The following is a 27,085-nucleotide window of genomic DNA, read 5'->3' as shown; positions in this document are numbered from 1 at the left end:
GCATGATTGTAAATAGGCTTAGCCTCTCCTTTATAGTAACAAGCTTCATAAGGGCATGCCCCAAGACTAGGGACTCAGCCTACTAAATTGATAGTCCCCAGTGCTTGCGAGAATTCCAGGAATTCCCCAGGTGGGGAAGTTATAATATTTCCACATTTTTTCCCAGACCCTCAAAGGGACTTTGCAGATACTTTTTATTCTCTGCCCAAATTACTCTGGGATGTATCAGGGCTTTATGCTAACCTGTACAAACCAACCAGATCTCACTCCCTATTCAAGGTTCCATGTAATTATGGTGTTTGAATAAACTGACCATACAAGTTAAATTATATAGTGTGCTACAGAAAATATAGATTTTTTCACTGCATAAACATCTCTTCCTTTGTTCTCACACAGAGGTTGAAGTTTTAAAACACAGTCAATATCATCCTTTACCTTTTAGTCTGATTTACCTTAGTCATAACCAAGTGCAGGAAATGGAATATCTTTAACATCACTTTAGCCATAACTATAGTGCATCTCTCAAAGCTTTCCTTGGTGCAGTGTCAGAGATAAAACACGGGACTGAAGAGATGATTGTTCATCTAAAATGTTCAAATTACAATCCTCACAGGAAGAGCAAATCTTCATTATAAACATATAGCCAATATACAATTTTCTTGAGCCAGGCATACACAAATATAACACTATCACAATGTCACTGCTGCTAATGTTAACAATAGATTTCCACTTAGCATCCATTTAACATCAGCTACACTAACTGAACATACTTCCTTACAAAGGATCATTTGTTGGGTTTTTTTTAACAGCAATTGTTGGATCATGAACGTGAAATATTTTCTGATGATAAAAGTAATATTTTCTTATGGAAAATACAGAAAAGTATGGAGAAAAAATAAAAGTTACTTGTAAGCCCACTATGCAATTAATATTCTTGAGTTTTCTTCTAGAGTTTTTCATATATGTATATGTATAAATGTGTGTATATCAAACATAAAATAAAGTAGCTTGCTCTTCTCACCTTACATTATTTTTAAAAGCTTCAAAATACATTTTAAGTTAGGTATAACATTCTTTCATACAGCTACACTGATATCTACTCAGCCATTGCCTAATTGTTAAACATTTGGATTATTTCCAGTATTTTTGCTATTTTAAACAACACTGAGAAATAATATGTAAAAATATTTGTTCACATCTCTGATAATTCCCTTAGAAGATATCCCTAGAAGGGAAATTACCTAGGCCAAGATTTTTGCACAGTTTTAAGGCTTTACATACACACTGACAAAAAAACAAAAAGCAAAACTGTTTTCCAAATTTATGGTCCCACCAAGAGTTTATAAACTTTTTACTAAGGATTATTGTCTTGCCCTTTTCTTTTCACTTTCTTTTCTTTTTCCTTTTCCTTTCTTTCTCAATCATTTCCTTTTTCTTTTATGTATATAAAATGCATACATATTCACTGTAAAATTTTAAAAGGGAAACAAGCATTATGGAAATACATAGGGCAGAAGGTAAGAGGCCTTGTCTTCCTACTTCTCCACCACACCACAAATACCCACTTGCCTTCATCCAGGTCTATAGTTGGTCTATGTTCTAGACTTTTCCTATACGCTGACAGATGGTGTTGTTATGGGGAGAGAGAGAGTATATATGTATTGTGCCATTCATATTGTTTTGCGACTTTTCTTTCCCTCTCAACAGTTTATTTTTCCATGCTATAACATAGACATATAACTTAATACTCTAAATGTTTGGGTGATATTTCATAGCAAGGTTGTACCATGATTTAGCTAACCATTGTCCTATTTGTTGCCATTTGGGTTGGTTTTGCTTTGTCCTATTACAAACAATGCTGCAGTAGAAATCCTTGAACTTATTTTTTATGTATGTTTACAAGCCTTTCTTTAGGTTGGAGTACTAAAATAGAACTGTTGTGTCAAAGAGAATGCACATTTTAATTGTTGATGTGTTCTCTTAACATTGCTCTTGAATTTGAGGCAGCCACTTATATTCTAAATAGTATGTAGAATACAGGCGTCCCCCAAACTCTGTGGACAATTTTTTTTATTTTTGTTAATCAAATGTGCAAATTTTATCTGATTTTTATCAATATGTCTCTGATAACTAGTGATATTGAGAATCTTTTCATATCTTGGTGGCATATGTTTATTTTCCTGTGAATGTATGTGTTTATTTTCCTGTGAATACATGTTTCTAGCCTTTGCCCATTTTTTTAATTGAATTGGTTGAATTGTTTTTTATTCATTTTTAAGTAAACTCCAGGTATTATGGACGGGAGACCTTTTTGATAGATTATGTAGAGTTGCAAATATGTTCTCCTAGTCAATGACTTTTTCGCTTTACTCTGTTTTTAGTGTGTTTTGCCAAACAAAGTTTTAAATTTTTATTTCCTTGTCATTTTTTAATGACTTCTGGATTTAGCATCATGTTTCTAAAATCTTTCTCCTCCATTTTCCTTTGCATTTTTTAGGCCTTCTTTAATGCCTTCCATGAAATTTTAAATTCTGAATATGTCTTTTTTAAATATCTAAACATAGAAATTAAGATGATAAAATATATCCTATGTTATCCTATAAAACTTTAATTTTTTTCAATTTTGATCTTTAATCTACATGAAATTTATCTTTTTGTATGGTATGTGATAAGAATCCATTTTTTCCCCAAATGGATGCACAGCTCAGCAAATACCATTATTAAATAGTTGGTCTCTTCCCCATCTCTTTGAACAGACATTTTTGCAATATGCTTAATTCAAATACATACTTGGTTCTCTTTCTGGAGTCATTTTATTGCACTGATTTATCTGTTCCTTCACTAACATCACTGTTTTCATCATTGTAGATTTAAAGAATATTTTGAGATCTAATAAGATGTCTCTCCCCTTCTTGTTTATTTCTTTGTAATTTTTGGCTGTTTTTAGACATTTTACTTTTTAAAATTCTCACTGAACCAGCAATGTTCTCTAGACATTCCCTAATTATTTTTCTCCCTTCACCACCTGGCTTTTTAAAAGATTCATCAACATTTTATCTCTTCTTACTCAATTCTTGTCCATTTTTACCAGAAGCATCCATATTTGCCAAATCGTAGGGTGCGTTTATGTTCTAATCTTACTTGACCACTTGTAGCGTTTGAAATGGTGGCCCTCTCCCTCCTTAGAAATCCCTCTGCCCTTGACTTTTAGACTACACTCAGCTGCTTTCTTTCTATATTTTTTACTGTTCCTTCTTCTTTTTCTTTTTCGCTAATTCTGTTGGATTTGTTCCCTTAACTTTCAGTCTTCCCAGGGCCTCATCCCTTCTTTACCTTCTCTCTTAATGATGTCATTAATTTCAAGGCTTCATATGCCACTTAAATGGTAACTATATGCAAATCTCTGGTCCTAAACCATATTTGCAGCTTCCTTGTAAGTATCTCCACTTGTGTGTCCAGGACCCACTACTTTATTTGTGGAGCCCAGTGTAAAATGAAAATGTGGGCCCCCTTGTGTGAAACTTACTAAGATTTTCAGGACATATCAGCAGAGCCTTCAGCCAAGCATAGAGCTTTTCTAAGTACATGGCCACATGCCCATGAAGCAGGTTCTGTGTGTATCCCTCGGGTACCTCAAATCCAAATATGATCAAAACAGAACATCTTTTTTCCACCAATCTCTCCCTCTCTATTCAATAAATTTTCCACGAAGCACCCAGTTATTCATGCCAAACACCTAGGAATCGGCCTAGACCTCACCCTGTTGATCACCTTCCATATTTAATGATCACGTGGATTCTCAAATCTATCTGCTTCCTTCAGGTATCACTGATACTTCATACAATCCCCTATTGCTTGTTGCCTAGATTGTTACAGTGTTCTCCCGATCGGTTTCCCTTCTCTAGTTTCACCCACATTAGTCTACTCTCTAAACTCCCTTCATGAGCCGATCTAATTATTTTGAGGCTTCATAGAATTTTTTATAACTGCTTTATTGAAATAACATACAATTCACCCATTTAAAGTGTATGATTCAATGGTTTTTAGTAGTCACAGAGTTGTGCAACCATCGCCAAAATCAATTTTCAAATATTTTCATCACCCCAAAAAGAACTCTGTTCCCTCTAGTTATCCCCACTAACCCCACCACTGTCTCCCATCCCAGCAGCTCTTGGCAATCACTAATCTATTTTCTGATTTATAGATTTTCTATTTATAGATTTGCAGATTCTGGACATTTCATATAAATTGAATCATATAATATATGTTTTTTTGTTTCTGGCTTCTTTCTTTTAGCATGGTGTTTTCAAAGTTCATCCATGTTATAGCATGTATCAGTACTTCATCCCTTTTTATGGCCAAGTAATATCCCCTTGCAGGAGCATATATTTGGTTTATCCATTCCTCAGATGAAGGACATTTGGACTGTTTTCATCTTTGGGCTACTATAAATAATGCTGATATGAACCTCAAATAAACTTTAAAATTAATTTGTTACATTCTATTTTTAAATTATATGGGAATTTTTATTTTAATTGTATTAAATGTATAGATTACTATAGGGAGAAATTAATTTTTTTACAATATTAAGTATTTCTATCTAGAAAATTCATTTACTTTTGCATTTATGTAGGTATTGTTTATTACTTTCCATAAGGTTTTTATAGTTTTCTTCCTAAAATTCTGGTATATTTCCTTTTGTAATATCTAGTTAGTTTATAATACTTCGCCATTTTAAATGGAATTTTTTTATTAAATTTGCCATTTAGTGGTGGCAGTATAGAGAAAAGCTGTTGATATCTGTCTTTTTACCTTGTATCTAGCTATCTTGGTGCTCTCGTTCATTAGTTCTAATAGTTTTTCTGTTGATTTTCTTTTATTTTCCAGAGAATTAATTATATAATACGTAAATACTCAAAGTATATCACTTTCTTTGCAATATTTATATTCCCTATTTCTTTTTTCTTTTCTAATTTCATTGGCTAGGCCCTCCAGAATAATGATAAATAATATAATGTTGGGCATACATCATTTTCTCTATCAACTTTTTTTTAATTACAAGCAATGTTACAGCACAAATAACAGAAATCTAATAGTGAAAGAAAAATAACCCCTGAATCCTATGTGAGGGTGAACTTTTATAAGTATTGGTGTTTAAATAAATTGTTTATATATGGATAAATAAATTATTTATATATAATTATCTATATATGGATAAAATTTAACAATAATTAAATAAATAGTTATAAATGGCGAAGAATAGACACCAAACTCTTATGAGTAGTGTGAACTTAAGGAGACAGGGCAGGGTACAGAGGAGACCCCGAGATCCACTTTCGGCTGTATAGCTTGGCTTTCACAGTGAGCATTTCCTACTTTTATCATTTTTAAATGCATTTTGGAAAAAATCCAAAGAAGCATTAAGCCTTGTTTTTATATATAAAGATTCAGGGATATATGCATTTTTAGTGAGTAAGAGGAAAGGGTTGTTCACTAAGTTCAATCTCAACTAAGTGAGCCAGTTAAAGATGTTTGGTTGGTTGGATGGGTGGATGGACAGACAGATAGAGAGGTAGACAGAGATAGAGATAGACAGAGATAGAGATGTGAATATACACATTTGCCATTACTAGAAAGTCCCAAGACAAAATGTTGACCATGGGAAAGAAATGAGTACAAAGGAAAAACTTACAAATTACAGGAAGTAGAACTCTAGGGCAGATTAGTTGCTGCTATTTTTTTCCCTCCACGGGAAACCTAGGAAAATGTGAATAGGGAAATTATTTTATGGATTAAAGATTATTCTAACCGTCCTCACATGTCATCAGATCTTGTTGATTCCCTGTCAAAAGTTTTCCCCTCTGAGACACTGTGGGGGGAGTGTCGCCATCATAGGGCCCCAGGATTCAGGGGATCCATAAATGATAGATGATAAATGATAAAAGATGCTGCACCTCTTATTCTGCCTATGTTTAAGGTGGGACTAAATGTACCCGTTCCATCGTTCTCTTCCAGGATTTCCAATGAGCACTCACCCAAACTCCAGATCCGGAGCCACAGCTACCTGCGGGCAGTCAGCGAGGTCTCCATCAACCGGAGCCTGGACAGCCTGGACCCCGCGGGCCTGCTCACATCCCCAAAGTTCCGCTCCAGGAACGAGAGCTACATGCGAGCCATGAGCACCATCAGCCAGGTCAGCCGCGATGGGGCCACGATGGCCGGGGTCAGGGACGCACAAGGGGGGCATGAAGTGGGGAGGCAGCCACTTGCTGAGGGACGGACAGGAGGTCCAGGCTAAAGGCCACCAGGAGTCTTCCTGGAGTTTGGTGGCAGCTGGCAGCCAGGATCAGCCCTCTACCAGGAAGGGAGAAGGATAAAGCATGATGAAGGGGAAGCTTTGAAATTCATGGGTGGTCAATCAGCACCCACAAACTTGTCGGGGAGGAGTTGATGGGCGAGGTTCAGGTGTTAAGGTGCTTGAAGGATGGGAAGACAGGACAGACGTCACTGCCAAAACCAAGGCAGCATTCTAATCCCAGAAGTACTAGAGCATTAAGCAGGTGGTCAAGACAGGGCCCAGGCACAGGGAACAGGATAGGATCTTTTTACCTAAACAGTGTCACTAGGTGTTCCGGTTTGCTAATGCTGCTGGAATGCAAAACACCAGAAAGTGCTTTTATAAAGGGGGGTTATTTGGTTACACATAAATAGTCTTAAGGCCATAAAATGTCCATCAACAAAGGGTATCTTCACTGGAGAAAGGCCATTGGCATCCAGAAAATCTCTGTTAGCTGCGAAGGTACGTGGCTGGTGTATGCTTGCTCCCAGGTTGCGTTTCAAAATGGCGTTCTCCAAAATGTCTGCATCAGCTTCCAATGGCCATCTTCAAAATGTCTGTCTCAGCTACAGCAGTGAGTTCCTTATGCTCTGAGCTTATATAAGGCTCTAGTAAACTAATCAAGGCCCACAGTGAATGGGCGTGGCCACGCCTCCATGGAAATTATCTAATCAGAGTTATCACCTACATTTGGGTGGGTCACATTTCCATGGACACAACCTAATCCAAAGGTTCCAACACTAATATATCTGCCCCTACAAGAATGCATTAAAGAACATGACTTTTTCTGTGGAACATAATACATACAAACCGGTATACTAGGTGAGCATTGCATCTTGGAAATGGGGCAGAATCCCACTTCCAAGACCTGGTCCACCAGCCTGGGCATCTTAATGCTTCATCCAAAACATTCAGAGCAAGCTCCTCCGCTCTCTCATCTAATGTCTTCAAGTGTGAGGAAGGGAGCTGGGCTGCCCAGGCTCGGGAGAGCAGAGGACCTGGGACACTTGAAGGACGCAATCCTGCACATTTCAGGGGCCGCCAAGGGGCAGAAAGGTCCTCGGGACTTCCTCCAGGAGGATGAAAAGGATGGTATTTTTCAAACTGACTGTTGGAAGCTCTGAATTTAAAGAAATACCACAATTTAAAAAAATAAGTGTCATACCATTAATTCAGCTAAAATTTTTGAGCAAAACACTGAGCCAGTTTTTGTAGGTCATACAATGATGAGTAATACATAATGCCTGCCCCCCAAAATTTACTGTCTAATGGAGAGCATAAGAAAAACTTAAGTGCTATCACAAATATTATGTACTTGAACACAGCCACAACACTCAATACATTAACAGGAATTGATAGTGCACCTTTTGTTAGGCACTGTGCTGCTTGCATTATACTTTTATATTATTAGCCTTTAAAACACCCTGTGAGATGTGTACATAACAGATGTTGAATGGGACGTTCCCTGTGGTCATGAAATTGTCAAAAAAAGTCACAAAGCAAAGGACTAAAAGGTGTTAACTACACAGGATTCTAAGGAGAGCACTTCTTAGGAATGGAGTCAGGAATATGCACAAATACTCCAAGTGATTCTAACAAAGTAGTCTTTGGACTGCACTTTGAGAAACACTGGCCTAAAGCAGATTCAGCAAATAATGAATGCTCAAGTTTGGTTGGAGCTTAGAATACTTACAGAAGCTGCAATGGCAGATCTATCCTGAAAATTACCCTGGAGATATTCTATAATGAAGGACCTTGTTTTCCAGGCCCAGGAGACTGGACTTTATTCATTAGGAATGGGATTAATTGCTTGAAAAACTTCATCTTCTACGCAGACGAGGGATATGATCAGACCCATGGTATAGGGTAATTAATCTGGCAGCAAAATGTAGGAAAGATTGTTGAGGAAGAGAAGCTCGAGTCAGAGAAGCTAGTTTGGAGGACACTGTGATCATCAAGGTGAGAGTTGGTGTAGTAAGGTAGAAGGTGATAGTGATGGTGTTGATGGTTATGGTGATGCTGGTGGTGATGGTGGTTGGGCTGGTGGTTGTGATGGTGATGAAGATGGTGATGGTGGCAGCGTTGGCATTGGTGATGCAGTGGGGGTGCTGGTGATGGTGGTTGTGATGGTGATGATGGTGATGGTGATGGTAGTGGTGGCTGTGGTAGTGGTGGTATTGGCAGTGATATGGATGAAACAAGAAATGTGTTTGAGAAAAATGATGAAATGGTAAGCTGAGCACTGAAGCATCTCTGATATGTCAAATACGACCACGGCTCTCACTTTGTCCCTGTCATCAAAACCCAGCTCCCTGCTATAAATGGAGTTTTGAAGAGCAAAGGTGGGGCTGCAGAGTGGCTCCAAGGGCAGAGAGGAGGAGGGAGCCAGAGAGAGCTAGAGAAAGCTGGCCTTGGGCTTCAAATATTTGCACATTGTACATTTCCTTACTTTAAAAATTTTCAAGAGCATGCACACCTAATTATGCTAGTTTATGCTTGTCCAATAATATACACAATCCCAAATATCAGAGAAACATTTGGTGCCTCATTTTGGTGCAATTTGGAATATGGACTTCTTTTTTTCCCCACTGTTTATTCTTTGTTAATACCATATAAAAATTGTTGAATGATTTATGTCAAACTGATGTCTATAATTTTTGGAATCCTCCTTCCCACTTTTTTTTTAATAGTGAAGAAGCAAACCAATTGTTTAGGGAGTTTGGACTTGATTTGTCCTTATTTTTTTTTCACAGTGAGGAATATTTAGAGATTCTTTAAGCATATCTTTATTCTGCACAGCCTAATGTTCACACAGTTTTTGGGTATTGTAAATAGTCTATAAATCCAGCTGTCATACATGCAGAAAACTGCAGTAGGTTTAAAATTTTTCCTGGAAAAATATTTGTTCACATTCCTGGCTTTTGCAATTTTTATGTTTCAAATAGGAGACCATGCCATTTCCCCTGCAGGACAGCAGGACCTTGTGCCTACACAGCTGCCTGCTTTTGTCCCCATGCTGTGTGCCTGACCTTCCCCAAGACATCCCTCCCTGGTGACAGCCTAGGAAGACGTCAACAAATGACGGGACAGGCTTGTGGCATCTCCATGCCAGGCCAGGTCAAGCTCTGCAGTTCCAGTGTGCAATCATTTTGCGTAAAATACAGAAAAAATGGATTCCTAATGATACATCATTTTTCTGGTTCCATATTCAATTTTCGAATAACCTGATATCTTTTTGGGTCATTTCAAGCTTTCTATTACAGTTGAACATTGTCATTATTCACAAGGAACAAGTTTCTTTCCTTTTCAAAGAATACCACATATGTGTCTAGACTTTTCAAAATGGGGTTGGCTTTTATGAGTTAGAGATATTCTCTTATAGATCTTTGGTAGCAGCTATAAGAAGTATAGAATTAAAGTGCATTACTTCCTACTTCCTTTTAAAATCTGATGTTTTTCATCGAAGGCCCTTGGATCAAAGTAGAAATTTTTTAAGCCAAGAAATTGGTCTGAAATAACTCAATTGTTTGTTTCTGCCATTCATACCTCATAGAAATAAAAGACCCAAAAAATGAATAGTGTTTGGATGACAGAGAAACATTGAGCACCTTTTCATATGTTTATTCACTTTCATATTTTTATTGTATATACATCTAACAAAATGGGGACATTTTAAGGAAGGCGTGAGAATTATAGAAAGTCAGGTATTTTTTAAGTATTTGGTGTTATAACTGTCACTTCTAAATTAGCTTAATTTATAACTTACTTTATTCCAAGCCCTAATCTTAAATATCTTGATCTGGAATGGCAAATTAGAAGCACACAGACATATTTTGTTTGGCCACAGGTTGTGATGTTTCTACATCATTTTAAACAAGTAAGTAAATGTAACTAACCAGTTAATGTGCTCAGTTGCAGTAGTAGCAGCTTCACTGTGACTTTTGATATGGACCATCCCTTCACTTATATGTAAAGAAATGTAAAGAGATGAACTGTCCCTGTGGGTAGACAGCTAGTCAGTGACAGAAGCTAGAAAACCCATGTATCCTTATTCCTAGTTGGTAAGTTTCTTCAATGCCTGCTAGTATACGTGGCAGTAATATTGCTAATTATAGTAGGATTAAAAATTGAAATGACTCAATCTAATAGTCCCCATTTACTGATTACTTCCTACATGCTAGAAGCTTTGCATATTATCTCATTAATTTCACATCAACATTATAAGAAGGATCATTTTTTAATTTATGAACTCAATTTTAACTTGTCTGTCCCCTTCTTTCCACTCATTCTTTCCACTACACATCACATTCTCACAAAGTAATAATAACTGTTCATGGATTGCCTACCATGTGCCCAGAAATAAAATATGCATTTATAGACATTGTTTTAGTTTTGTCCTTAAAACATCAATCTAAGGTAGGTGTTATTGTTCCCATTATGGTCAAGGGATGTTAGACTCAGAGAATTCAAGCAAATTGCTCATAGTATAACAGAAAGAGCATTAAGCCTTTCCTTCATCCCATAAAAAAAATCCAAGAGGATTTTAAGTCTAAACAAAAACATAAAATAACAAAAAATATTAAAATAAATGGGAGAATAGTATATAGCATTGTGGTGATAATTGTAATGGTTAATAAAACAGAACTCCAGAAAACATGAAGTAAAAGGCTGACACATAGTCTAACTAAAAATTTTTCTGTCTGGCAAAAAAAAATCATAAAGTTAAAATACAGTTGGGGGAATATTTAAATGCATTAAGAAAAAAGGTTAATATTCCAGTTGCTTGAAGTACTCCTACCAATTAATAAAAAAGCATAAACAAACCAACAGAATTAGGAGCAAAGCTTTATGAATCAGAAATACAGAGAAAAGAAACACAAAGGCCAATAACTAAAGGAAGATGTGCTCATACACTAGTAGATTGGAAAATGCAAATCATAACAACACAATATCATTTTTTAACCTATCAGACTGGCAAAATAATTTAAAACTGCTAACATCCAGTTCTGATGGCCATGTTGAGAAATGAGCTCTGCTTTACTTGCAGTTTTGAGGGTGAATTGCTACAATTGTTTTAGAAAGTAAATTGGTAAAATTTACAAAATGGTAAAATAAATGACTATTGGCACAGGAAACCCACTTTTGGAATTCTATAATACAGAAATAAAAGCACCAGTATGTGAAGGTAAATGTACAAAGATGTTTGTCATAGCATGGTTTCTATGGGCAAACCTAAGTCATCATCCACAGAGGAGTGGTTACGTAATTATTGTATAGTCAGACTATGCAATATTGTCCAGTTACTAAGAAAAACACTTTAGGGATTCAGGGGAGAGAGTTATGCTGGCAGCATAGTTTTTAAGCTCCCCGAATCTCTATACAAAAGCAGACAAAGTAACTAGGTAGAAAAACAAAAACTCATCCTCATGAACCCAAAATATAGGTAATTGGGAAGAAACTACCAACAGCCATCAGACTGCATCGTACCCCTGTCTGTGTATGGGGATGCAGAGGAAAGCAATGAGCTTTCCTGATGGAACTGAGTTTAGGAGAACAAGACAACCAGCAGGCATGCACTGGGAAGCTCAGCTGCTGAAACTGGGAAAGACTTTGTCTTAATAGCAGGTAAATACAAGGGCCTGCAGTAAAGTCTGAAGATGCTGGAGCAGTCTGTGCCCTTTGGTAGTCTTGACTCCAAATAAACAGGGTTTCTTTCCAGGATGGGGCCCAAAGCTGAGAAGAAGCAATTGGGAGAGGAATGAAAGATAGAGACAATAGCAATGAAGAATAGAGAAGGTCCTGGTAAAATTGGAGATGGGGAGCAAGAGAACTGGGAAATAGAAAGCAATTCTACAATAAAACAATAGAAGAGGACGCTCTGTGAATTTAGAAAAAAAATAATCCTGAATGCATCACCCTCTCAAGATCAGAAAAAAAAAAAAATGTTTTATGTAGAAATGAACAACAAAAATGAATCCAATATAAATCACATTCAAAGTCACTATAAGAAAAAAATTAAGCAGAATAACATCCCAACAGGAAATGAAAGCATGCCAAAAAGGCTCAACCAAGAAATAGATCAAAACTGTAGCACACTATTTCAAAATAAGACATTATAAGACATTAAGAGTACAAAATTTTCAGTAAGTCTCGTTGTAAAGGTTCCTAGATTGTAAACTCTTACAGCAGTCACATCCATTCCTGAGTTTTAACAGTTATTTCCAAAATGTGAGATGCTGAGCTCTTTATGTATAAGCTGGTAGTTTCCTGGAACTGTGGATATCTGTGTGACACCTGAGAGTCAAGAGACAGAGTTCTGCAGCTCTGAAAGTCAGCATTACTCCATACAGCAACTGCTAAAGAAGCTGAAAAAGAGATCAGACTTCAATTAGAGATATGAATGAGATGGACTTGGTTAGGAATAAGGTAAATCAGAATGCAGGGTAAAGGATGATACTGACTGTATTTTTAAAACTTCAACTTCTGTGTGAGACCAAAGGAAGAGATGTTTATTTGGTAACAAAGTTAAATTTTCTGTAGCACACTATCTAATTTAACCTGTATGGTCAGTTTATTTAAACAACATAATTACATGGAACTCAAAATAGGGAATGAGATCCTGTTATTCAATACAGGTTAATGTAGTACCCCGATACAACCCAGAATATTTGGAGCAGAAAATTAAAAGTATTTGCAAAGTCACCTTGAGGGACTGGGGGGAAATGTGGAAATATTAAACTTCCCCACCTGGGGAATTCCTGATATTCTCTCAAGCATTAGGGACTCCCAATTTAATAAGCCAAGCCTTCATTCTTGGGGCTTGCTCTTATGAAAGTTGTTCCTGCAAAGGAGAAGCTAAGCCTACTTATAATTATGTCTAAGTCACCACCAGAGAACTTCTTTTGCTGCTCAAATAAGGCCTCTCTCTCTAAGCCAACTCTGCCAATAAACTCACTACCCTCCCTCCGTGTGGGACACGACTTCCAGTGGGGTAAGTCTCCCTGGCAACGTGGGACAGGCTCTCAGGGATGAGCCTGACCCTGGCATCATGGGGTTGAGAAAGCCTTCTTGACCAAAAGGGGGAAGAGAAATGAAACAAAATGATGTGTCAGTGGCTTAAGCAATTTTAAGTAGAGTTGAGAGGTCATTCTGGAGGTTATTCTAATACATTATATAAATATTCCTTTTTTAGTTTCTAGTGTATTAGAATAGCTAGAAGGAAATACCTGAAACTGTTGAACTGTAATACAGTAGCCTTGATCCTTGATGATGATTGTATAACTACATAGCTTTTATCTTGTGACCATGTGATTGTGAAAACCTTGTGACTGACACTCCCTTTATCCAGTGTGTGGGCAGATGAGTAATAAAATAAAGACAAAAAAAGACTTTAAGAAAATGATAAAACACATGAAAGAAAAATATAAATCAGAATGATGTCACAGAACTCAGAAAAGATTAGAAATAAAAGAAAATTTATTTCAGAAATGTAGATAGTCTACACGGATTACAGGAGCAAATGAACGTAACAATTAATACACTAAGAAAAAATGAGTTATAGAAAGGAAGGAAATTTTTCAAATCAAAAAACTGAAGAAAGAGGTGAAAGGATTCAGGAGAAAGCAATTGATATTGAAGACAAGCAGAGAAGATTGAACCTACAGGTAATAGAAGTTCCTGAAGAAAAAAGTAAAGCAAAAAAACAGAACAAATAATAAAAACAATAATTCAGGAGAACTTTTCTGAAATAAAAAGATAATTTGAAACTACATATCAAAAGAGCATGCCAGGTACCTTAAAAATTGACCCAGAAAAATCAGTAGCAGGACATATTCTAATACAATTATTGGACCTTAAAGAAAAATATTTTTTTAAATCAGAAAATTGGGAAAAAAAAAAAAAAAAAAAAAAACTCTGAGGCTTTTAAACAAAAAGAGCAAGAGACTGAAAAAGAATGAAAATTAGATTATCAGAATTGTTAGATTATTATCAGGCTCTTTAACAGAAGTGATTTATGCCAGAAGAAAATGGAGTGACATGAATATACTCAAGGAAAAAAATGTGAACCAAAGATTTTATACCCAGAAAAACTGACTTCCAAGTATAAAAGACATGAACATAAACATGATGAGCACAGGGAATTTTGTTTCCATGAGCCTATTGCAAGGAATCTACTAGAGAATAAGCTTTAGACAACTAAGATGACCATACATAAGAATGGGGATGGTAATTATTTAAACAACAGAAAATACCAAGTGTTGATGAGGATGCAAAGAAATTGAAACCCTTATACATTGTTGGTGGGATTATGAAATGGTACAGACCCTGTGGAAAACAGTTTGGCAGTTCCTCAGAAAGTTGAACATAGAATTAATTACCATATGACCCAGCATTCCCAAAAGCTTTTGATATATACCCAGAAGTGGGGACTTGAACAGATATTTATACACCAATGTTCTTAGCAGCATTATTCACAATAGCCAAACGGTGGAAGCAAACCACATGTACTTCAACAGATGAATAGATTAACAAAATGTCATATATCCATACAATGGCATATTATTGAGCTGTAAAAAAGCATGCTACAACATGGATGAACCCTGAAGACATCATGTTGAGAAAAATAAGCCAGACACAAGCAGACAAATATTGCATGATCGTGCTTATCTGAAATACCTATAATAAGCAAATTCATAAAGACAGGTTGTAGATTACAGGTTACCAGGGCCTCAGGGAGGAGGGGAATGGGGAGTTATTGCTTAATGGATGCAGAGTTTCTGTTCAATGGGATGAAAATGTTTGGGGAATGGATGTCAATGATGGTAGCACAGTATTGTGAATGTAATTAATACCACTGAATGGTACACTTGAAAATGGCTAAATGGGAAATGGGGAATTTTGTATGTATATTACTACAATAAAAAGTTAGAAAAAAAAAAAACCTAAGGGTAGTGGGGCTGTGATTATGATAGGACATATGGGGGTGCTTCTGGGGTACTTGGCAAAGTTCTGCTTCTTGATCTAAGTAGTGGTTACAAGGGCATTTGCTTTATTATAATTCACTAAATTATACATTTGTTTGGTTTGGTTTTCTGTATCTGTTTTATTTTAAAATAAAACAAATGGCTAAAAGAAGAAGGAGCCTAGAGGGATAACCATGATACATGGGTTAAATGAAAAAAAGAAAAAAAAAGAAAAAAAAAACAGATTGCAGAATTATATTTATTTTTTATTCGATTTTTACAAAAAAAAAAACAAAAAAAAAAAACAGAAAGGGGGCATATATACATTAAGGTACGATAGATAGCCACCCAAGTTTAATAGTTGTTATCTTGACAGAGATAGGTGTTTAACCATTTCTTTGTGTTGTTTGACATGTTGATTAAAAGGGAAAATCTAAATTTTATACACACAAGCACATCTATATATATATGTGTATACCCATACACACACACACACATATATATATAATTTGCTTTGCTTTTTACTTGAAATCTCTTCAAATTTGCAAAAGGGTTGTATGTATAATACAAAAGAACTTCTGTATATCCTTGGCCCAGATACAAATTCATTGATTGTTAAGATTCTGGCATATTTGCTCTCTCTTTCTCTTACTCTCTCCATTTGACATGTGGTGGCAGATATCATGTCCCTTTACCCCAAATGCATCCCCATGTATTTCCTAAAAACAAGAAGGAAATATTTATGTATAATTATTAGCTTTGGAAGTGTGCAGGAATTTTTATATCAAATAACATAAAGTACATAAAAATACTATTTTAACCTGTAAAGAATTATTGTTATTAAGAAATGTGTGTCTCTTTTGCACTTGATATGCTGGAAGGTAACTGGTCATTTTACCTGAAGTTTAAAGAGTTTAGCCATTACTGGGGAAATCTTCAGGTAGCACAGAATGAGGAGACTGTCAAAAATTTTAATAGTTAATATTATGTATTCTAAATTTAAATGTAGTTTAATCTGTTAAGTTCCCAATTACTCATGAATTTTATTTTAGGGAAAATAGAGATTTAAAAAACTCCAGAAGGTAACAGAAAATTGAAAAATGTTCCTAAATCTCTATCGTGAACTATAATGTAAGAAATTAACTGGAGCATGTAATCTGGCACAGTTTTCTTAGATGGTGTTCAAACTCGATGAAAGCTATAATGTTATGCAGAGGAATATAAATACATGAAAACTAATTCCTTGCAAAAGAGAAGGCCTCATTTGGTAGAGTTTTTAGAATGCATTTATAATCAATTTGTGGACCGTATCAGCTTCTTATAAAGAAAAGTGAAACCCATAAATAGTTTGAAATCTTGATAGCACTTTTCAAGATGCTGACGTTTCTGGGCTTGGTCTATTTTTGTGCAAAATGTGAGTATCCTGCCAGAAAATCTAGGACATGTTTCCATATTTTGCATTAAATTAAGCTTCAGTCAACAGTGAAATTATTTGATGAACCAGCCACTTTAAAAGACCCAATACAAATACCAGATTCTAAAATGTTGGTGCTAAAAAAAGGGGGGGGGGGGGCACTGAAATATTTGAACTCTGACCTTGGGCAGATCAGATTATTCCCCAGGTTTGTGTTTATAAATAAGGGGAATTATCACATCTGCTTGAGTTGGAGTAAGACTTCCCGGCCTCACGCTTCCTGCGTTCTAAAAACAAAACTCTTTGTCTTTGGAATGTAATCCATGATTTGGAATTATAATAAAGTCGATGCCATTCGATTATAATCTGTGACATGAAATGCATTTGAATTTAAGGTCTTCAGACGCTGCTCTCCGGCGGTGGGGAGCGGCGACGTTGGGAGACTCTTGCCGTCGAGGTTCACCCCCGCCAGGTGAAGCCCTGCGTGGCCTCACGCGCTCTGCCTCCCCGCAGGTGAGCGAGATGGAGGTGAACGGTCAGTTCGAGTCGGTGTGCGAATCGGTGTTCAGCGAGCTCGAGTCGCAGGCCGTGGAGGCCCTGGACCTGCCCGTGCCCGGCTGCTTCCGCATGCGGAGCCACAGCTACGTGCGCGCCATCGAGAAGGGCTGCTCCCAGGACGACGAGTGCGTGTCCCTGCGGTCCTCGTCCCCGCCGCGCACCACCACGACCGTGAGGACCATCCAGAGCAGCACCGGTGAGTGACGCGCGGCGCGGGGCCGGCGGGAGCCAGGCCAGGCAGAGCCACGGCTTTGCCTCCTTGCCTGCCTCTGTCCCCATCCCCTGGCCACATCCATGCGTCCCCTCCGCCCTCCCCCTCTCCATCTCTGGTATCAACAGAGCAAGCGGCAACCACAGGACCACCAAGTAGGAGGTCTTTCCAAGATCTTCCCACACCCAGCACCCTAGGAGCCAGCAAATCCATTCCACCCAACTTCTCTCAGGAATCAGGCTCTGGCTTTTGGAGGTGTGACCCCTAAATGAACCAGCCATCCTGCTTTCTTGAGCATGGCAGACTAGAAATGTTTTGTTTTGTTTTTTTTCTTTTAATTTCAAGACACCCAAAAATGCCTATCCCAAAAGACCTGAAATGTCACGATGAGTGAGAAAATAAGGACGAAATGAACAATTGATTGAAAATTTTGTTTTCTTTTATTGTAACGGAAAGCAAATCTATTTCATTATTTTAAAACCATCTAGCATATGTACTCAGCACTTCTTTTCCCCTCTAACGTGTATTTAGGTTTTTATGACTAAACTGTATTTTTTAATCAGTAGATTTTAAGCACAGAAGAGCTTAACTGGTTTCCATGACACTGAAGCCTGCATGGGAACATTGCCTTAGGTTATGTATGACAATGTGCAGGCTTATTATTATTTTTTTTAACATTTGGGTTCCAAGAAAATTCCTCCCACCTTAACTAGGCTTAACTTTATAATTGATTTCAACATAACTCCAACACCGATTAGTTCTACAATGTAATCAAAACCAGAGTCAAGATAAATAATGATGAATAAATTAGAAGGAAAAACCTGTGCCAGAATATTGTGCTATTCCATTTTAATTTTAGGTGTATCAGGTGTCACTAATTATCACTTAGCTCAGATCTTTCACAGGCTTAAAAATTAATAAGTCCTCAAACCTGAGTTAAAATCCTTCTAACTAGAGATTTGGGGTTGAAGTAGGAATTTTTTAAAACCCATTAGCGGTTAAACAATAGGCATTCATTCATGGCCAGTGCAAACTAAGGACTTAACGCTGGCTGCTGGGAGCTCAGCAGCTCTGAGCCTGCCCAGCTTTCTCCAGAATAGATGTATATTTTTGCTCATTAGGAAGTTCTCCAAGAATAGCCACAGACGAGATTAATAAATTAAATACAATTTGATTTATGTTTTTTGCAGCCCTTCATGAGCATATTGATGTGCACGTCTGCTTTCATGCAGTGAATGGAGTTCTGTAGGTCTGCCCTGTTTCTATAGCACATCACTGTCTTTTGATGTTTTCCCATTTTTGCAAACCCCACCCCCACAACACTTTCCCATGTCTGGTCCATCCCTCTCTGCAATGATCCCATTGCCTGCCAGTGTGTTTGCTGTGTTGAAATCACTCCTTTGCAGACCCTTGCCCAGAAGTGCCAAATGGTGACCTCAGGAGACAGGAAGGAAAGGGTCCCTGGCCCAGTCCTTCCCCTGGAGATACCCCAACAGGGAGCCATGTGGATAAAGTGATGGGAAGTTCTCTGCTCACTTCTCAAAGGTTTTTGTCATTTGTATTTTTGTCGTTTAAGGGACAGTTTCCTTACCCTTCCTTCTTCAGTTCCGGTCTCAGGCTCTTGACTCCAAATACTCGCATTTCTGACCTTCCTAAGACCCTTTCCAGATGCTCTAGAAGTTCCCAGAGTTCAAACAATAGGGTTACAGATAAAATACAGGACACCTGGTTAAGTTTGAACTTCAGATAAATAGTGAATAATTTTTTAGTGTAAGTATATCCCAAATACTGCATGGGACATACTTATACAACAAAATTATTTGTTATCTGGAATTCAAATTTAACTAGGATTCCTGCATTTTTGTTTGCTAAATGTGGCAGCCCTATCAGAGAAGATGAATAGTGTGTCCTGTGTTGTTCCATTTAGAATCTGAACACAATCTGAGGGGGCTCAGTCCAAGGCCCTGTGTGGGAGGACCCTGGCAATGGGGACAAATGAATGGCAACCCGCCCCCACCAGATGACTGTTCTCACTCCTTCTTGGCTCCCATGTGCTAGTCCTAAGTGCTGGCCACACCCCCAACCCCCACCCCAGGTCGCTGGTTGGGAGGCTCCAGCCTGGCTGCAGCTGCAGGTGTACAGGGGCAAGAGGAGGAAAATTGCCCCTGGGAGTGGTGACGCACAAAATGTCAGTTTTTTGCACAGGGCAACTTTTGTCTTGATCCTAAATCAGCAAACTATACATTTTATGATATATGATCTTTACAACAGTGGAAACATAAACAATTTAAGGACTAGACCATTATAATAAACTCTACATAAGCCTATCAGATGTTTGAGTGCAAATTTAAGAATGCTAATATCACCTTTCACAGTTTCTCTATGCCATAGATATTTCTTTAAAAAAAAAAAACATTTTATGCTTTAATGAGTTTCTGGGTCATTCTATGCCTCCCCACACGTTCCTGTGTTCTCATTCTCTCTCTCCCTCTCTCTCTCTCTCTCTCCCTCTCTCCCTCTCTCCCTCCCCCCCCTCACACTCACACACACACACACACACACACTTTCCTTTTCTGTCTCACCTCATCTGAGTACCATCATATTAATTTCCTTCTACTGGTTTCCTTCTACATTGAATCAAATATAATTTCCTGTAGAAAATATAGAAAATCTATTTTCTCACAGGACCTACTCATTCTTGAAAGGATGCATTCATCTGTGGAAATCAAGAAATTACTTTACTCTGATTTTCACCATCTTCCCCTAGGTGCACGGGTCAGGTTGGCATCTGTGTTTAGTAGGGCTTGACACAGATTTCTCCTTTGGCTTTTCTTCCTTAGCTCATCATTCTTATGTAAACTCACAACAGATTCCATTTTTCCTCAACTTCCCCTTGTCCTCAAAAAATTCTTCATTTTGTCAAGTGCATTTAATAGATATAACTTTTCCCTACAGCAGTCTACACTTTCTGTCTTTGATTTTTGTGTCTGCCCATCTTAATTGTTCAAATTTTCAATGAAATATACTATTGTGCCTTTCTCTTCTGACTCTGTCCATTCATCATATTAGCAAAATAAAGCCGCAGGTAGACAAAAGTTCACAGAAGTGTTAGATGCCACATAGGAGAATCATAAAAGGCTCGAAGGGACCCAAGAGACCCTTTAGGCTAACAGGGACTCATCTCAGCAAAATCAGGACAAATTAGGAACTGAGCTCCAGAGTTAATTACAGTTATGCTTTCTTTTTTTTATTGACTCTCTAGTTTCTCTAACAATGACAATCTTATATTCTCTCAGTTTATAATCGACTTCAAGCACAGATATCTCTCCATCCAATTGATTCAACAAATTTTTATACGTATCACTGTACCTGGTATTATTAGGTTAAGATCAGAACTTCTCTAGGAAAGTAAAATGAAAAGTGAGGCATTTGTCCTAATGACTGTGTGAAAACAAACACCTTTTCCTCAGTTGTCTGAGTATTTCGGGTAAAAATAGAACTTGGTGCCTGATAAGATACCAAGGTCTCCACTTCACCGTATCAGATTAAGCCTGCCTTTTGTGCAGTGGACCAAAGCAAATGTTCATTATTTAAGGGCAAGAAGTCTCCTTTTGACTTCCTACACTGAACATTTCCTAGGACCAATCAAAACCATTACCACGCTATTACTAGGCATTCTTGTATCTAGTGATGCAGGTAACTAGAATAGGCAGAAACATTGTATAATTAGTAGTGAATACACACCCAGAAAGCTACACAGACATGTATTTGTAAATGTATAGAAAAAAATGTCAGGACACCAACTGTTGGCAGTGGTTAATCCAGCAAGTGGTATTTGGGGAGAATCAGGTGGTATGGAGAGAGGGAGTTTTGTTTTGTTTTTTTTAAACATTTATTGCTCTTTATAATTTTCGAAGCCAATATACTATTCAAATAAAAATAATATTCTTTGAAGGAAATAGGGAAAAATATGATACATGATTCTCTGGTCTTTAAACAAAATTATACTTTGAAATTATAGGATTTTCAAAGAAGCTTTATGTAGCAATAACACAACATCTATAAAGAGTAAGGAGGTTCATTTGCCTTTAAGTATGGCCTGTGTGCTGTGTATTTTCTTCTTCCTAAGGAAATCTCTTTGAAGATAACAGAGTTGAACTGCCCCCCAGTCCTTTATGTACCCACCCAGGAAGGGGAGTATGAAGTCAGGGTAGAGAGGCCCCTGGGCTCAGCAGGCGCTGTTTTCCCACCAGGAAGTCAACAGAGTTGCCCTTTTGGATGTAGCTAGGGGCCACAGTTATAGCAGTATTTACAGTTTGATTTTGCTAACAGGAGAGATCCTATTTTCCCCTAAATCAGGACACATTCTTCCATATTCTTACTGTGCACAGTCTCCCATTACTCTCAGCTCAGCCACACTGCCTCAAATCTTGCTCCCTACAGCAAAACCGGTTAAACTTCTGATCCTCTGAGGTCGGGGACAGTGTTCAGAGAGTCTTTCCTCATGGTTGGGCCTTTGTTCCCCATCGGCCAGCCCATCCAAGGAATCACATGTAACTCATCTACACTCCCTGCTCCTCCCCTCCCTACTAAAATCCCCAAGCGCATAAGCTCTTAAGCAGAATAACATGGTAATAATTTAGAGTGAATGCATTCAATATTGGAGGAAGAAAGGAGAGAGAAGCAGCAGGAAAATGCTTAAATTGGCCACAAGCTGTATAATCAACAGATGATTAAATAATTGAGCTGAGTTTTCCCAAGGAAATAGCCCTGCTTTTAAAACAAGTTGAATCAACAATATTAGCAGTAGAAAGAGCTTCTACATCTAGTCCAGAGGTCTGCAAACTGCAGCCCGTGAGCCAAACCTCACTGGCTGCAGGTTTTTGTAAAAAAGTTTTATTAGCACACAGTCATACCCATTCTTTTATATATTTTCTACGACTGATTTCACCCTTCAGCAGCACAGTTGGGTAATAACCTGCAGGGGCCCTGCAAATCCTAAAATATTTACTATCTGGCTCTTTACTGAAAATTTGCCACCCCAGTCTAATCCATTGAACCCATTTTAAGGTAAGGAAACCAAGGCCTAACAAGATGGAAAAATCAGAATAAAAACCCAGGTCTCCCAGCTCCAGCCTTTTACTCTTTGGGTCCTGCTCTGCAAATCATGTATTGCATGATTATAAAATGAATCTAAACTTCATTTTCTTCATGTGTAAAAATGAGATTGTAACACCACCTTTCTTACCAGCATTAATCATCATTTTTAGAGAATTCTTAGAGTTCAGAGAAAACTCATTTCTCTCTGCCAGACACTAATAATTAACAGGTCCTTTTTATAAAACAATGAATAAAAGGCTCAGAAGTCCAAGAGGCAGACATCAGTCAGAAGTTTTTGAACAAAGCACCTTTCTTTTGTATTCGAGATAAGATTAAATATTAAATCATCAGGTAACCCTGCACTGGTTCCTTGGCCATCTGCCAACCATGTTCCCTTCCTTGAATCGCTTCAAACATCCAAGTAGAACTGAGACGACTGCTTACTCCCATTTTAGGAGGCTCAGATGAAAAAGAACAAGGTTTGTGTTACACTTGACTCCTCTTGCATGGAAACTGGTCTGTGTTTAAATCTGAGAAAACTGACAGTGATCCATTCAGAAGAGTTGGGATCATAACTTTCCCTTCTTCTTTGGGGCACCGAGGGGAAGAAATATTGACATAGAAATATTGTGAAGTAGTGAAGATACAAAAAGTTCTGTCAGACACAGGGCAAGATATAAAGTCTGAAGAACATCTTATGCCTCCTTTTCCTTATATACGTGTTTTAAAGTATATAAGCCATCTCCTGAGAATGCACTGGCCTCCAGCTCAGGCCCCAAGGTCTTTGGACTATCCATGAAGTCTACCTTTTCCCACTCTCAAGATTCACAGGTGGCAGATAGTGACGTGCAGCAAGGGCCTCTGGAACCCCAGCATTTTAGGGTAGTTATGAAGTTCAAATAAGATCCTTAATAAGAAAACACCATGCAAATTACAAAGTAGAATGCCTCTACTTTGGCTCTGATTTTCAATCTCTCAGTCTGGGTTAGTTTAACAATAATAACAATAAGCACCTTTTAAGCACTTGCTATTTGACAAGCATGGTGGGCCAGCCAGCTGCAAGGATTGTTTTGTGTAATCCTAATGATCACATCGTTATGTTAATGCCACAGTCCTCTGTGACACTTGTGGAATATTATCATTTTGTCAAACAGAAAACAAAACTGGAGGCTTAGAGAGCTTACACAACCTGATCAAAACCCCACAGCTAGTGCATTGCAGAAGAGGCTCTTAAATTCTCCTTCCCCATCAATAAATGCTTAAGAGAACACAGTGTGCCCTGAAATAATTTAATCAAAATCTGTTTGGGGAATGAGAAGAGTAGGAACTCTTCTCTCTCATTTGTTCCTCCTGCAAATATTCATTCAGCTTCTTCCATGTTTGAAACCAAATATGATTCTGACACAGTCTCTCGTTTTAGTTTGTCGAACTGTGAAATATCTGTTTAAAGCTAAATTACAGATGTAATAAATAGAAATTGAAATGAATTTAGAAAAAGCCTATGAAAAGAAAAACATTTTGGGTTTAAAATTTCATACTATACTTTGTCATTTTGACATAATGATGGATTTAGAAGATCAAATATCCCATCCCTTGATCTAGTTACAGTGTTGTGGGATAGCCCTGAATGGGGGAAAAAAAGAATATTTGCCAACTTGTATGGTATACCAAGCAGGTGGGAAATACTGTTTTGTGGCTGACAGAATGAGTGGGGGCTCTGCCCTTGGGTTAAGTGAAAAAATATTACAATAATTTAATCCTGATCTGACTGGTCTCTTGATTGAGTTATAAAACAAAGATGCAATCTTTAACAACCCAGTTACAAAAGTCATACAGAAAACACAAAGTATAAAATCTGTTTCCTTCAATGTGAGTATTTATTATATGAGAAATTTAAAAAAAAAAAAAAAACTTGAAAACACAAGATCTAAAATTTACTTTCTTTAATAATACCTCCATAGGCACTGTTTTATAATGGAAGAAACTGCCATTTTTGAAAGCCTTCAGAGTTGTCTGATTCCATTCGTGTTGTACTTCAATGAGTATAACAAAGTCATAGCAATTGAAAACCTTATATCTAAATAATAGTGGCATTTGGAAGACCCCACAAAGCCACTTGTGTAACAACATTATTTCATTCCAGGCGGTAAACCCAGGACGCAACATTTTCTATTTTGGTCTATTACTTCTGCTACTGACTTTCTGTCAAGCTCTCAGTGCAAACCTTTACTGCTGGCAAGTATCCTTGATTAAAAATAGAGAAGACCAAAATGCACCAAGATTTCAATACATTGGCAAAGCAGAAAACATTCTTTTATTTATTGTAATAATCAATCAATGATCTTGTAGCTACAAATGCCTCAGAAAGCTTTCTTTGCCATCTTCTGGTGTTCTGCGGACATGACAGTTCCAACAACATCCAAGAGAATTTTTCTTTTCTTTTTTTCAACCTTTTCTACCAGTTGTCAGTATGATTGAGAACCCTAATTCTAATAACCTGTAATTTAACTTACAGAAGAAAATAATGAGTCTTAGTTATCTCTAACAATATGACAAACTGTCAAAACTTAATTAGTTTTTATCCCTAAAATGGCTTTAGGTTTGAAAGTGATACATAGCATTATTACAGTTAACATTAGTTAACCACTTTTAGGCTTTAGAGGAATATCCCCGACAAGGGATATCAGATGTGACCAGAGCAGAAGCTCATCCTGAATTTCTGGGTAGAACTGCTATCCTGTCTGTCTTAAAGGACAACCTTGATGAATTTCTTTCTCATCTGACATTTTTATTTCATCATATTTACTCTTTCCCAATTAAATTTTAAAATTTAAGAAAATCAGTGCTTTGCTTTGTGAAAAAAACTCTCTTCCAAAATGTTGTTATAGTCAGAATCAGAATGAGACTTTTAGTTTTAGTTTTCCATCTTCTTATATTTTTAATTTTGAAATAATTATAGATTTACAGGAAATTATAAACATAGTACCAAAGGGTCCTTGAACCCTTCACCCAGTTTTCCCCAAAGGTTGCATCTTGGGTAACTATAATTCAATGTCAAAACCAGGAAATTGACATTAGTGCAATGTATATAGATATTCACATTTTATCACATGTAGATTCCTGTAATCACCACCTTAATCAAGATACAGAGCTACTCCATCACCACAAAGACCTACTGGTGTAGTTGTTTTACCAATTTGAATGAAATATAGAAAGTATAGAAAATTTACCTCCTTTTAAGTCCCTTTGCCCTTCCCTGTTTATAATTGTCTAAAATATTTCCTCTACACACATTGAGAGCCACATCACAGAATAGTATACTTTTTGCTTCAAATGTCAAACATAATTTAGAAAACTGCAGAAAAGGAAAGTCTTTTGTATTCACTCATTTTTTTTTTTTTTTTTTGCCAAATTATCAAATTTGGAAAATTTTTCAGTCATTATTTCTATGAATACTTTTTCACCCTTACCCTCCTTTCCTTCTGGAACTCCAGTAACACAGATCCCTGAGATTGTGTTCACTTTTTCAGTCTTATTCTTCTCTGTTGGTCAAATTGCATAATTTCTATTGTTGTATCTTCAAATTCACTGATTCTTCCCTCTGTCCTCAGCAACCTGATGCTGAGCCCATCCAATGAGTTTTTTATTTTGATTATTGTAGTCTTCAGTTCTAAAATTTTCTATTTGATTCTTCTTTATATCTTCTGTTTGATTGCTGAGACTTTCTGTTTTTTTTCATGTATTTCAAGTGTGTTCATAATAGCTCACTGAAGCAATTTTATGATGTCTGCTTTTAAACCCTTGTCAGATAATTCTAACGTGTCATCTCAGCATTGGCATCTGTTGATTGTCTTTTCTCATTAAAGTTGAGATTTTCTTAGTTCTTGAAATAATGTATGGATTTAATTGTACCTTGGACATTTGGGGTATTACGTTATGAGACTCTGGATCTTATTTAAATCTTCTGTTTCAGCAGGCCTCCATAGACACTGGGTAGCCTTCCTACTGCTAGGAGTAGGGGTGAAAGTGCAAGACCCCAATTGACACCATGGAGATGGGAATAAAAGCTTCAGCTCCCCACTCGCCTTCTGTGAAACCAGTCCGGTGGGGGCTGGGGGGGGGCTCGTTACAGCCAGGCATGGGTGGACATCTGGGCTCCCATTGGGCCTTTAACGGAGTGGGTGGGGTGAGACCACTGCTTCTTCCATGGGACTTGACTAGAGTAAGATGGTTATTATCTGAAACTTTTCTGTGTTGCTAGGCTGCCCCTTTCCTGGTCTTTGGTTAGAGAGAACACACTTTTCATGGGGCTATTTTTGTCTCTTCCATTGATTTTCTGGGTTGCCAGCTTCTCCAGCATCCAGTCCAGGATACCTAAGGCTAGAAGAAAACCAAGAGAACTCATCATCATGTTATTCTTTGGGTCCTGAGGTCCGTAGCCTGTTGGCTGCTTTTCACCGCTCAGAATCTTCTTTATGTTTGTTTTATATAGAATGACCAAG

General features: G+C 37.4%; 2 protein-coding genes across 12 annotated transcripts in view; one reads left to right on the top strand and one right to left on the bottom strand.

Moving 5' to 3' along the window:
- DLGAP1 (DLG associated protein 1) overlaps positions 1-27,085 on the top strand; it is a 945,880-nt gene that overhangs the window by 761,400 nt on the left and 157,395 nt on the right. For all 10 annotated transcript variants that reach the window (XM_037805638.1, XM_037805641.1, XM_037805640.1 and 7 more), the window contains 2 exons: positions 6,016-6,193; positions 17,228-17,468. In XM_037805638.1, coding sequence (XP_037661566.1) covers positions 6,016-6,193; positions 17,228-17,468 — 419 coding nt within the window. The remainder of the gene's footprint in view (positions 1-6,015; positions 6,194-17,227; positions 17,469-27,085) is intronic.
- LOC119511167 (predicted GPI-anchored protein 58) overlaps positions 24,544-27,085 on the bottom strand; it is a 92,253-nt gene continuing 89,711 nt past the window's right edge. For both annotated transcript variants that reach the window (XR_005212169.1, XR_005212170.1), the window contains one exon: positions 24,544-26,963. The gene's annotated coding sequence lies outside the window, so the exon portion shown is untranslated. The remainder of the gene's footprint in view (positions 26,964-27,085) is intronic.

Source organism: Choloepus didactylus, chromosome 16 (assembly GCF_015220235.1).
Source record: "Choloepus didactylus isolate mChoDid1 chromosome 16, mChoDid1.pri, whole genome shotgun sequence".
NCBI lineage: Eukaryota > Metazoa > Chordata > Mammalia > Pilosa > Megalonychidae > Choloepus > Choloepus didactylus.
The sequence above is the reverse complement of the archived record's forward strand: the minus strand, read 5'-3'. Positions and strand labels throughout refer to the sequence as shown.